Genomic DNA, 13,992 nt, shown 5'->3' with positions numbered 1-13,992 from the left:
AATTATATGGATAATGCTTGGATTTTAGGGTCTCAAGCTGGGCCTAGGCCTAAAAGTATGAGCTTTTATATTTTTTGGGTGGGCTAGGCCTATCCCTAGGTGGCCCAAAGTCAGGCAATGCCAACTATCTATATAGATACATATATGCATATACAAACACATACATGCATGCATATATACACATTTATATTAAATTTTACTGTAGATTGATTATTCAACCCAATTCTTAAGGTTGGACCTGGGTTGAGCTTAAATTCGGTCCAACCGACCTGAATTGCACCCCTAATTCAATATGCCTCAATGGTAATAAGGATATCTTGGGAACTTCAACACTTCCATTACCCAAAAACTAAAATGAGATATTTGCATCTTTTTTTTTCAAAACTACAGGGGAGGTTTTCTCCAGGCCAAAACATAGGGGAAGTTTATAATTATCAAAAAAACCTAGGGAAGGTTTTTATTTTTATCCTATTAGTTTTCAAACATCACTGAATTTCTCAGTTGCTTGCATAGTCACATTCCCATTTTTTGTTCTATAATCTTTCAATGTGTTCTGGTAATTCACACTGCAAAGTATGTGTTCTTTGTGTATATGACTTGCTTATGGTCATCTAAGTGTTATTCACGTCAAGGTTCAAAATATCAATACGCCTGATACACCGGTAGGGACATATCGGGCGAATCGATACTGCATTTTGTGCCTTTTTTTTTATTTTTTCGCAACCGGTTTAGGGCTCCTCCACCCCCTGAACCGGTCAGACCCCCAATACACCCACTGTAGGGGCGTATCGGAGGGGACCCGGAACAACAAGTATCAGCTGATACGGGCCGATACATGTCAATACTTTAAACCTTAATTCACGTATTCTTTTTAAAATTACTTTCATAACCTATCTTGACGCACTCAAAATTGCCTTCCAGATACCCATTGTGTTCCCAAAACAAACAAATTCTCAATTAACATCAAGAGTTTGTTGGGGATCAACCACATATTGATTTCTCCTTGCATAGTTGCATTTGGATTGATTTTTTATTGTTTTTATTCCAATTGCTCTGTGCTACATGAATTATGAATATACTCTCGAACTAAATTCACTGCGTAAAATAAAAAACAAAGGTACAACACTCCCACCAACCTACAAGAATATCCGGAGGGCATTTAGCCGTACATTGTGGATCATGTTTGTTAGGATAACCAAGATATATTTTAATAGTCTGCTAAAGTCATGTATAAAGAAAAATGTGCAACTCTTTTTCATCCAAGAAATCCTTAATTGATAATAAAAAATCTCTTTTAAAAAATAATATAATAAAGGGTTAAGATTAAATACTCTGCAACCTATGCAGAATTCTGAATGACAGCCCCCATACTCTACCAGTAGCCCCCTCCCCCCATAAACCGCATCCTGTTTGTGAATTTGGCATCAATTCATGGCCAGGATTCATCCCCTCTGTACGGTGGGGCTACAAAATTCTGACCTGGACTGATCAGTCATTCTCCCTAACAAATCCTTGCCCCCCCCCCCCAACATGCATATTCCTAAATCCTAATCCCATTGTAATTGAGCCACCAGGCCAGTAATAAACTAAGGACCAAAATATATAACATGCTAGATGCTACCCTTCTCTACGACTGATAGTTCTAGTTCTGATTTCTAGATAGTTTATCTTGACTTTCTTCATTTCTTACCTTGATACTAGTTTATCTTTGAAACTTTCATGAGTTCTAGTCCTTGAACATTGGATCAGCACTAGCCTGTTTATTTTTAGATCACTAATTACCATTCTTTTTTGATAGAAACCTGGATGTGCTACACAAGCCTGGGGTAGCACGTCCCCAAAAGTCTCCCTTATAAATAGCTACTAAACTATTCAGAAGATTACAAAGATCAAGATGCAAGCAACAAAACCTAGAATGAGCTTCATTAGCAATCCAATCAGTCGCTTGATTTGCCTCTGAACACGTCTGTAACTTACTCAATTCTCCAGGTGATCTTTCAACTTAAGCCAATCTTGGATGATATTCCTTGCGTTCCAAGGAGAATGGGTCTAGTTCTTGAGACAAGAGATAACTAACTTTGAGTCTCCTTCAATAATAATTACCTCCATCACACCAATAGTACACATACCATTGGTACGACGAGAAGCATCAAAGTTAATTTTAATCGACCCAACTTCAGGGGGATCCACTTAATGTTCTTCCATTTCTTTTTTTCAATTATTGAAATAGAGTCGTTTCTCAACTCTCTGAATTCTTTAAAAGCCAAAGCCGCTTTATCAATAATCATTTGGAGGCACCAAAGAAACTACAAAGATTTTATTATTTCTATACTTCCAAATCTGCTATAAAATAAAAAGCACATCTCTTTTTCGTATTTGTATTGTTTCTATGATTTTTAGCCCATCTTTCTAATTGGTTGTTAATAAATTCCACGAGGCCAAGAATGTTGTTATCCACTACCAAACACACTTGTTTGACAAAATCACAACTCCAAAGAACCTCTTACTCGCCACAAAAACAACACCCCCATCAATACTAAGACCCCTATTTCTTAGGAAACCCTTTGTGTGAAGCCTACCTTTGAGAAACAAACATAGAAAAACTTGCTACTATGGTGTGGCGTAAACCATGGTGATTAAATGTATATCCATAAGGGCGACATTAACTCCCAACACAAAGCCAAGGACCAATAGTGGGGCTGTGGGGGTCAGTTAAAAAGTCAAATGGGGCCAGGGCGGAGATGGAGTGAACAAACCTCTATTTTCTAGTCCTACAAATTTTCAAGAAAAGAATCAACAGAGGGAGAAGACCGACACGAACACCAGCAAAAGCGCATCCACGTCACAGAATAAACCACCTGTTTACGTTTTACCTTTGCAGCATAATCGACAAATGTATCCTACCAACTTCACCACACAATCGACATCCCTACACTATGATATCTCGGACTTCTCAGTTACCAAGTTTCCCCCCAAAAATACAAGCAAAAAAGACTACATTAAGCCAAGAATTATAACAAAAAAAAAAAAGACGAACAAAAGATACAGGCAAACCACTTCCCAACCAATATGTGGTCAATATAGTCTAACCACCTCACCTCTCCCACTACATCCCAAACCAAACTGGACCCAACAACATGGGTTAACCGCCCCCTGTGCCAAGCCCTTCCAATCTGGTCCAGAATGAAAAAATTTGAGAAGCGATGATGGAGGAGCTTCTCTTTTTTTTTTTTTTCTTTTTCTATTTGTATTTTGTTCCGTCTCCCGAACTAAGAAAATAGTAATGGGTGCAGCCTCATTAACCATCAGACCCTATCACAGAAGACTGGTCCTCGTTACCGACTACTGCTTCTGTATCCAGTATGACTGGTTTGACTTCGGCACTCCCCGGAAGCTTCGTCTTGGCAGACAACCTCTTCACTTCCTCAGCTGTGTAGATGAAGATCTTCCTTGCCATGTTGATGAATTCACTGAGGAACAACAGCACATATATGCAAAACCAACATTCAAGCTTACTAATCAGTAAAACAAAAGAACAATGTATAGAGAAAAAAAGTGCAAAGCAAAACACCTTTTCATTTTAATTATGAAAATGTCATTAGACCCCAAGAAAACGTTTATTTCCTACCTACTAGACTTTGTGAGTTGACTATGAAACTTGAAACTTGAGCAAATAAAGACTAGACGAACTACTAATAATGATCACATTCAACTGCAACTTAAAATGAGAAAAATGCTAGCCAAAGCAGTCTGGCCCCAACAATTGACATCCTGCCAAATTACAACTTACTGATTGGCTTTCTTCATTCTATAGTAGATCTGCAACAGACTAGAATGACCCCCTCCCCCCAATCAACCTGGGAAAGGGCAGATCTAGCGCATCCCTCCATTTCAAGGACACCTGAATGAATTACTAAATTCAACCAACTTCAAACCTTTAGTCCATTGGGTATTCTCAACAGAAGCAAACTCCTAAAGTTGTATGATTGTAAAATATGCATGCTACCAAGATTTTAGGCTCAAATAATTTCAGACCCTTGGTCTGATGGAATTTTTCAAATTTCTAAATCTAAATTTTGTAAAAATGAAAATTTTAAATATTTTATAATAGTATTTTTCGTATTTATATAATTGGTTTATTATCATCTTAATATTATATCAAAAACTTTAGATGAAATAAATCACCAAAATTTCATCCTCAATATTCCCAAATGATATTTTGCAAACTCCTAAGTTGTGACTCCAAAACCAAATCTTCATTTTCAAAGTTTTGCGAACATATAAAACTATGTTGTGGGCAGTGTTGTAATTCACCTTGTGTTTGTTTCAACACCCTATAGAAAAGTCATAGTTGAGTCTAAATTCTCATAACTAAGAAATGCCAGGGATTGTGTAATTAGTGCATAAAATATAAATAGAGGCCCATTCACACTTAACTGCCAGGGGTCATCCCCAACCATCATCATGTCATCTTCATCATCAGTGTAAACAACTTGCCATTTCTTTTTCAGCCCACAGAGCTCGCCTTCAATGTTAAACATCTCTTCAAGCTTTCGGAGAAGGTCCTCATAGCAGTCAAACCGTTGCAAGTCAACAGCCCTTCCAACAGCCATCCCTTGCATGTGAACCTATACAATTATTGCATTAACAGTCTACATTTAGTATCTAATAGTCAAAAGCCACTTATTGCATGTCAACCTCTCTACCATTCCAACAAAGATGGATGAATGCACTCACTCATGGAAACATGCCTTTTATACCATGTCTGGTGCCCACAGGCATGGATATAAGAGAAAGAGAAAAATCTACCATCCAAGAAAAATGGCATTTCATTTTGAGAGAAATGCCATGTCTGGTGCCCACAGGCAGTCTATTTTCCCATTTGCTCACCTACCCAGTCCATCCCATTCCACCAGTTACAAAGATTTGTCTCCCAAGACATCAACATTTGAGGGAGTTCTGAACATTTTCTCTTTTATCAGATGACTAGTAAAGCCAACACTAGCTTCACAAGAGCGCCCAAAAATAGCATTTCCATGACAAAAGGACAAAATGCAATATCCAAAGGGCTCCAAGATCGACATGAACTGTGATACTAGAATTGCTCAGACTGATTGACATGTTCAACTTAAGGCTTTGTACATGAGAATGTTGTTGTTCTAACTTGCCCCACGAATAGAAGAATGAAGATAGGAACACATCTTTTAATCCTTTACCTACTAAACTACTGCATGTAAGATTCCAGTGTATCTAGATTCCTTTCCTTCTCTAAATGAATCATCTATCAAAAACCCATGACCAAAAATCCCTTCCCCCTTCACAGAAGGGTTAAAACTATCAGGGAATATGATAATCTTCAAAGGATATCTTATACCCTCTTGTATACCACAGTAGCCCAATTTAGTTATTTTACATTAGGAAAAGTATAAGAGGCTACCATTGAAAGATTCTATCTCGCAGGTCTGATATAAAATGGTAACTCAATTAATCATGTCAGTGACAAACAACAATCGACATGGATCTGTCCTAGGAATTGATCTTGGAGGCCATTTGATAATGGCTGAAGTGACAGCTGAATGACTAGTTGATAGCAGCCTTTTTGCTCAAGTACTCTGGATAAAGGATTATTATATTCCAGGTTGAAGAATGCATTACATGAAAGTGGATGCAGTGCCTAAATTACCTTAGTGCAACTTCGAGTTTGTCTGCTTTGCATCTCTTGTGGTGGAGACCTCAGGCATGACTTCTCAGGTTCACTGCTTACTGCATGATTATCCGATCGATTGATATTTGATGGCTGAGATTGCCTGTCAGAATCAGCATCCATAGAAGGAGCAGGTTGATCTTCACCAATTCCGGAGAGAGTAACCACTGGCGAGGTTTCCTCCAAAGTGGAGTTGTCGACAAGCTGAATTCCAAATAGCCGGTAGCCACTAGAAGTCTCCTGTCGCTTTTCACCAGATTCTCTATTAATGGCTTGGGTAACAGACTCAGCTGGAGCTTCTGCTCTGTTAGACCAATTCACTGGATTACTGGTCACAGCAGCTGGAGAACTATTTCCATTGAATCCCAGGGAATTGGCCTTAGTGACTGAGGAGAAGAGGGATGTTGAATTGGGTGATGGATACAGATCTCGGCCACGGTGTAGACCAGAATATGAAAAAGTAGAAGACTCAACTGGAGATTTCCACATTCCTGAACACATATAGAACAAAATCTTTCCCCTTACAATCACTGTGGAGAGAGAGAGAAAGAGAGACTAAAAGCAAGTACTCTTACCAAAAACTGAAACATCTGATGTCGGAGGAGGTAAAACTGGTGGACGTGCCCTTTTATTCCTCTGCACTGGCTGAGAGGTTGAAGGAGCAGTTGCCACAAGTGGCTCCAATTCCCATGGTGAAACTCTATCTGGTCGTGGAATTGATGATGGTTCATCCCATTGAACCTAACATGGGGATAATCAATCAAATTTCAAGGTAGAGAGATGTCATGCCACAGTTATTTGAATGCTAATCTATGGGTGCAATTTGGGTGGGCTTAGATTGAACATTTATAAAAATTTTAAGGGATCAGATATAGTGTAAATTTTTCAAATTGAGTACCCAACTTATTACAATCATACCACAATTATGGGAAATCACATGCAAGACTATCAAATACCCAACTTGTGGCCCTACAATCCCACCACAATTACAGAAAACAGAAAACCACAGGCAAGACTATCAAAATTTGACACTCAAACTGAAAAGATAAGACTCAACAAATTTTCCAGAAGTAAGCAGGTTAAAGCCATCATAACATCTTTTCGAGGCTCTTAGGGAGGCCTTGGTGCATAGAATTCATGCCCAAGACATGTGAAATAAAACCCCAGGTGGGCCAAAGGAAATCCATCTTGTATGGGACTTCTAGTTGCAACGATGAGAACAAAGCACATGTGAAAGGTGAAAGAAATCTTTGATATCTGATGGTCAAACAGGATGTTAAAGCACCTGCCTAATTAGCATTAACCCCGGAGCCAAATGCTGCCATGAAATGCATGTAACAAAATATCTTGTAGAGAGACTTCAAGCTAAATAAAAGCTTAAAAATAGAAACACATTTACCTTTAAGGATCTCCACTCAGTATCTGCCCACCATGGTGATGCATTTTCCCCAACACCAATTATGGTACCACTGAATCTGTAGAAGTAAAAAAGAAGCAAGCTGATCCATAAATGTTACTTAGCTTAACATAAATCAAATTGAGCATTTCAATACCCTATATACCTTCTTTCAGGAGCTTCCTCACCCTCAAATCTCATCTTAAACCTCATCCCAACAGATAGCTTGTGGTTTCGAGCTTCAAGGTACTTGTTGACACTTATGATAAACTCAGACCTACTCGTCCTGGCAAAGCAAGTTCAGCAATTTTTTTATCAATAACAGAAAATTTTCATGTGGTTCAGCAAAACATTGTATTATTCCAATCTAACAAACAGCAATAATGAATAACAAGATAAGGGAAATTTTCAGAAACTTGACAATCCAAAAACTGCCAAGTGACTTGGTTATCCAAATATGATTCACGCAATTTCAATCCAGAGAACAGCTTAGATTTTTTTTGATAGATAAAAAACTACCAAACATAAGATTTTTTTTTTTCATCAGGTGCTTTTAACACTCAAAACTTGTGAAAAATCACGTGGATAAGCACATTAAATATTCAAAAGACATAGATGTTTCACCTGTCCCAAAATAAAAAGGAAAAAGGAAAACAGTGTGATCCCTTAACAACCCTGTGAAAAACTGAGCTGCACAGAAGAGAAAAGAACTACCAAACCTTGGCTTGTAGAATACAGAAAAAAGAGTTCCAGTTGCAATGGCATGAGATGCAGTAGCTAGGACCCCAAGATGCATGCTGTGGCTTGATATGACAGATGATGGCATATTGTTTAACTGTCTCATAAGCCTCCTCACTCCAACACGCAACTCTCCATTTTCACCTCTGATAATAAAAAATAATAATAAGTTAGATGCAACAAATTCATGAACTGAATGGAAATAAAATTGGAACATACTAATTGCATTTTGTGTTCTAAAACTTGCCTTAGGAATATAAATGCATCACCAGCTACTAATCTCTTGGAACTAACAAAGACACTCCACCCTGTAGTTAGTAGGTGGCGCCTGGGTTGCCCTGCAAGTAATGTTTAGCATTCTAGATTTAGCATTTTAGGTAATAACCAATGCTAACAAGTTGGTACCAGAACAAGCTAAGATAACAAGTTACTAAAATGATCTAATTCAAATCAGCATGAAACTGCTGTAGGTAAAGATCCATATCAATGCATGACATGCAAGCTATATAAAAAAGCCAACTATCCTACCAAACAAATTTTGGATGAAAAGTCATCATGTTGCCATTTTGCACAGCATGATGAAACAAGTGAACATACCTTCCTTCAACCATGTTTTTTATCAATTTTCTTGTTGCACCTAGACACCAAGGCCCTAGGGCAACTTACTAGTAGTGCCGTCTCTGAAGCAACTTGACACAACATTGTATTTCAAGATCTTTTGAGGCTGAATCCCTAACTCAGATGTATTCCAAGATTAACCTAACGAATTCAAACACTCAGTCTAATCAACAAGTTGGCTACAAAGAGAACTACCTCGAAAAATATGACGAAAATGCCATTCATTTCCATGCAGATCTGTTGCAACCAATTCCTGCCAAGGTGGATGCTGGGACATATCCTAAAAAGATGGAAAGACCCAAAGTTGGATAAAAGAAGACAAAACTAACTGCAGTATTAAAGATCAAAAAATGAATAGAACATTTATCTTAGAAGCTCACCAATGGTGGCAGGCAATCATCTGCATGCCTCCTAAGAACAGAGAAACCTCCATGCGTGCTTGTGTCAGAAGCAGTTAGAGTCTTGCAAAAAGAATGGACTGTGCATCTTGGAGGTTCAGGTAATGGAGGATCTGGGCTGGTGACCTCACTTTGCTGATCCTCAGTGAAGCACAAAAATTATATTAGCAGACAAAAACACACAAAAAGGAAATAGATAAGGGAGGAAAATGGAACAAGTGATGGTTAGAATTAGAACTTAGGGATCAAAATGATCAAAGAAGAACAGAAGAACTTACATCTGATTCAGGGAGCAGGGTAATCTGGGCATAGACTTCATCTGTTTCTGGTTCAGCCTACATTTCCAAAAAGAAAAAAAATGCCAAGTGATGCAGAAACAAAGGAAGAACAAGGAGTATTCTGGTTTTGCAAAAAAATGAAAAAATAAATAAAAGAATGGAAAGCAATCCCGGTATAATTACCCGAAGCTGCACATGAACCACTCGGCAAAGTATTTTAGATGGCAAATTGAATGATGGCATCTGCTGATCCAGCCCTTGATGTGTTGATGCTTCAAGCTTTAAAATGACATAAAAGACAAACAAAGTCAGTACAAAACCAAAACCAAGGTTAGTTACTCCCTTAATGCAAGAAAGGATGGAAACACCTTTAAGTTCTGCTTGGATTGGGAAGGTCAAGTTAGCAAATAAACAAGGATCAATGGGAATCTATGTTGCTCTCAGAGCCAGTTTATAATATTGGGCAGGTAATCATGGTCAAAGCATACATGTACAATGCACTAATACTAGTTTTCTGCACACCAAGTTGGCAGTTGCACAAATTGCAGAAAAAGAAGAAAGCAAGCTATTGCTTCTGATGAACAATCACAGGTGCATTCCCCCCTCTGGTGTAAGATCTTTTATGTAAGAATTTACTCATGGAGAGAGTGGTGGAAGAAAAGAATGGAAGGAAAAGACAGCAGCAAAATATGAAAGGTGAAAAATGGACAAAGAAACCACCATATCCCGAAGCTTTTTCTGTAAGCTGCAAAAACCTAGAGAGACATGAACTGCCTCTTTGAATGTCAATGTGGTTGGGAGGTAAAAAAAACCAATAGGTGAAGACTTGTTTTCTGCAATGCCCCCATATTGGGTTACTGTATGTGGATGGTGCAGCAAGAGGAAATCCAAGTGATGAAGGAGATGGCAGTCTAACATGAAATAGTAAAGGGAAACTGGTCCTGGCCTCCTCACATTATAATGGAAGGGTAACATATATAACATCAAAGCACATTCATTCTAAGATAGAATACAGTACAGTGAAGAGCTGGGCCTAAACCATAATAACAGTGCAAGATTAGACTCAAATTCTTGTTGATATCACGTTGCAAAAAACACCACTCCATGGAGCTTATAGTATTGGGAAACTTGGGTACAATATCAGGCAAACAATCTCCAGATGGATGCCAACCACACACTCAGGGAGGGAAATAAGCTAGCTGATATGATTTCCAGCCTCAATGCAACAGCAAATAATCATTTAGCAATATAGGATGGTCAATCTGGAATACCCTACCTCCTCAGGCTCAATTATATAACAATTGGAAAGACATAAAAAATCACGACCATTGTACTCAATATTATATTACCATGTTTCTGTCTAGGGGTCAGGTTTCATGTCCCCCAACCCCAGCCACCAACCTGTAATTCTTTTTTCCACTTAATAAAATTTCAGGGATAGTTTGCATGGCATGTAGGAGAGTCTGTCCTCAGGGTAACTCCCTGTCAAACCATCCACACAAGCTCCTATTTTTTTTCTTTTATTTTTTAGTGTAGGGAGTTTGGGAGTGGGTAGGGGAGCCTCTTTCCATGTATTAAAGTCCTGCCTGAAGCTCCATGGTCATTGCCTTTCTTTGGTCACAAAAATGTCATATAAGAGATGCTCTAGTTTCATTTCATTGCAATAAGGTGGACAGAAAATTAAATTTTACCTGTTCCATATGACCTTGAGGGAAGTAGTATACTCGTTCTCCTTCGCGAGGTACAGTGACCAATGGTCCGGCACAGGCATGCCACAGTTCCTTGTACAAAAGATCGCTGGAGGACCCTATGAAGAATAGCCAAAGGGGGAAGTTTAAATATATTGCAGAAAACAAGAGAAAGAAAGGAAGATATTAAGCACAGAAAAGGAACAGCCAAAACTAGGTTAAGTTTGAAAAGTTTGAACACCATTTACAAATTCAAGTAAGATATTTGCAGCTTGCGTTAAAGAATATGCAAGTTGAAGAAAATAGAACCGATGTCCAAATCAACATAATGGAATGCAAAACCCAAAGAAATCGGAGGTAATTAGGTGGAAGATTTTTTTTTGGGGGGGGGGGGGAATTATTAAGGGGAGGATTTTTTTTTTTTTGAGGAATTATTAAAGGGGAGGATTAAAGCAAAGAATTAGGAGAAATTAAAAGTAAAGAACCAGGGAAAGAGAATTATCTTAAAGACATCGTTAAGCAGGAATAGAAGATTAGGGACAACTTTAAGGGAGTTGTTTGAAAGAACAGAACAAGATGGAAGCCTTGTAACCAGACAACAGAACTATTTAGGATACATTGTTAAACAGCCCCTTAAAATCACAAAGTCTGGACATGGATCTTTTGAAGGAACAGTCCCTACAACTTTTGAGAACATATGACAGAAAATCAATATCTCTCTTTCGTATAAAAAGGTCTCAAAGAAAATTATGCATTCCTCGCGGATAGTCAAACAACAAGTATTAAAATAGGGATCCTAGATGATTTATTTATGCATGTAACATAATTCCTACATATACAGCTTTCTTTTTTGCGCAAGAGAGAGAGAGGGAGAGGGAGAGAGTAAGTCCAAACCTGAGTTAGGTCCTCCGGATGATTGATTTAAAGCAGCCATTTCCATGGAAGAGCGATAATGAAGTCCACAAAAGTCCACGATCTACGACAATTCCCCAACCAAAAGCCGTAAATTCAAGTCAAATTCGACAAAGTCTCAGAACCTGTCGCCCAATCACTCGCCTCAAGCCTTCAACTACCCCATCCCTTTTGTGGGAGAGGATTTTTCATACAGAGAAGAGAAAGCCTCCTTCTATGCCAAGGTTATTATTTCCAGAGGACAGGAAGCTTTTAATATTCTTACCAACCAAGACTAGTTTTCAGTACTCGAAATTTCAAGTTTCCAACACTGTTCCCCTATTATTTACTCTCTCCCAAAACCTCTTTAATAACCGACGCAGTAAAAACTGTTCCCCTTGATCTCGATGCAATTTACACAAACATCTTCTGGAAATGCCTAAAGACGAACTGGACACATAATATAACGCAGGTGATTGTGCAACGGCTTGTTAATCGATTATAAATGTGTCAGATTGTTCCGACTCCACTTCGAATAAAACCCTCTTAACTCCTCCTTAAATGCGCAAAGATGTTCGATCTTTAACTCTGATTGATCTTCAAGAGCTGGATTCTGCTATTCTTCTTTTACGTTTAGAAGTGGCAAAGTCTGCAAGGATAAAACGGAGCTTTTCAAGAAAAAATTGCAGAAAATGCTGAACTAACAAAAGAAATCCCGATCAGATGCACGAAGATGCCCGATCGTTCATATTTCCCCCTCTATATACATTCTTTTTGCACCAAACATTTCTAAGAAAAAGTGAAAATTTTCAGACACAGGAGAGAAAATGCTTATAAGAACGACTAAGTGCAAGGAGATTCTACTCAAGACGGGCAAATTTGAACTGATTTTGACCGGAAGGACGCGGTGAGATGCTATAGCTTTAGAGCTTCCCGTGGAGAAATCAACCGCCGTAAAGTACGAACAGGTGGAATCTTCCACAGAAAAGTCTCCTCTTGGTCGCGAACGGGGGAAAACGAAATGAAATCAACAGATTCAAAGAAATTTTCCCCTTTTTTGCTTTCAGAAACTTAGAATCTCCGGAACTACCCAGAGTCCAGACGTTACCTCTATAAAAGTCAAGCTTCCTCCAACCGCAATCCGCTAGAATATGCTCAAGAGTCTCAGATAGTCCGGCCTCTCCCCGACCGAAAACCCTAAAATACTCCCCCTTCTCATGACGAGAACAGCCTCGGTTCCTCCAAATTCTCCAAGAAGATCTCAAGATTTACCGGGTTAAAAAAACGGAATACCACAAATCCCCAGCTCGATCGCCGAGAAAAATCTCGCTCCAATTTCGATTCCTGAAACAGCCGAACGATGTTCCCAGAGATTTAAGAAAACGAGATGAAATAAAGAGAGACGGATCGAAGAGCGTCCAAAGTTGATCGACGTTTAACGATGCGGAGCCTACACCTCCTCTGCAAAATCGCTGTCCCACTGCAACTTCTGCAGCTGCTGTTGCTGCCGCTACCTCTTTTTCACTTCAGCTTTTCCTTCGGAGAGACACCCAATGCTTCTCTCTCTCTCCTACTTTCTCTCTCTAAATACTTCTTGCTTTTTCTTCATTAATTTTTTATTTAAATTCTCATTTGCTTATCAAGGCTTTCTCTCTCGAGGTGTCAAGGCCAACCGATGAGTGCGCAATGCGCACAATCTTCTCAGTAGAAAACACCGATCCAAAGCGTGCCCTGAAACCCCTACAAGCTTCCTCTCCACGCGCAAAAAGAAGTAAAAACAATATATATTAAAGAAATAACAAAAATAATATAAAATAAACCAAGAAAATTACTTCACTTTCTCACTTGGATACGCTATTTTATTACCCCCCCCCCCCCATTTTGTGCCAAAATTACGGTGCTGCCACCACCCTTTACCAGCGGTCGAGTCACACGGGCGGCACGCTGCAGCAACCCGGACCCACCAGGCATTGATGAGTAACATCCATGAGATTTCTAGTGAAATTTGATCTCGTACAGCTAAACCCTTCTTTGCCATAGAAGAATCCAAATGGACTGGAACTGTTTGATTTTTTCTGATTCAGCATGTCTCCTCGAGTGGGACCCATATGGTCCGGCTCCGAAGATCATATGGCTGAGATCACATCGCTACGACTAAATATAACTGTATAGCCGCGTACTGGGTCAATTAATGTGGCTACAAAATCGAAGGGCTCTGCAGTCATCTACGTCAAATGAATCTTGACCATGCAGGTCCTCTGAGGGTGGGACCCAATTCAAC

The 13,992-nt window shown here is 39.1% G+C and overlaps 1 protein-coding gene across 1 annotated transcript; it reads right to left on the bottom strand.

Annotated features, from left to right (window-relative positions):
* Window positions 1-2,842: 2,842 nt before the first annotated feature.
* Window positions 2,843-13,470, bottom strand: ARF1 (auxin response factor 1). The gene is made up of 15 exons (XM_010254069.3): window positions 12,820-13,470; window positions 11,715-12,360; window positions 10,824-10,939; window positions 9,316-9,411; window positions 9,133-9,189; window positions 8,837-8,989; window positions 8,652-8,736; window positions 8,086-8,176; window positions 7,820-7,984; window positions 7,267-7,386; window positions 7,104-7,179; window positions 6,280-6,445; window positions 5,684-6,195; window positions 4,438-4,628; window positions 2,843-3,470 (listed from the first exon to the last, which is right to left on the bottom strand). Exons 2-15 carry the CDS (start codon window positions 11,758-11,760, stop codon window positions 3,299-3,301), a joined length of 2,046 nt encoding a protein of 681 aa, XP_010252371.1. The 5' UTR covers window positions 11,761-12,360; window positions 12,820-13,470; the 3' UTR covers window positions 2,843-3,298.
* Window positions 13,471-13,992: the final 522 nt, after the last annotated feature.

The sequence above is a fragment of the Nelumbo nucifera genome, chromosome 5 (assembly GCF_055504915.1).
Source record: "Nelumbo nucifera cultivar China Antique chromosome 5, China Antique-T2T, whole genome shotgun sequence".
NCBI lineage: Eukaryota > Viridiplantae > Streptophyta > Magnoliopsida > Proteales > Nelumbonaceae > Nelumbo > Nelumbo nucifera.
The sequence above is the reverse complement of the archived record's forward strand: the minus strand, read 5'-3'. Positions and strand labels throughout refer to the sequence as shown.

Bases quoted from the DNA above. Each gene is read 5' to 3' on its own strand.
- ARF1 (XM_010254069.3), bottom strand. From the start codon at position 11,760: ATGGAAATGGCTGCTTTAAATCAATCATCCGGAGGACCTAACTCAG. The intron at 8,737-8,836 runs GTGAGCTTCTAA...CCATCTTTTTAG, and splicing joins ATGATTGCCTGCCACCATTG to GATATGTCCCAGCATCCACC. The intron at 4,629-5,683 runs GTAATTTAGGCA...ATAATTGTATAG, and splicing joins AAACTCGAAGTTGCACTAAG to GTTCACATGCAAGGGATGGC.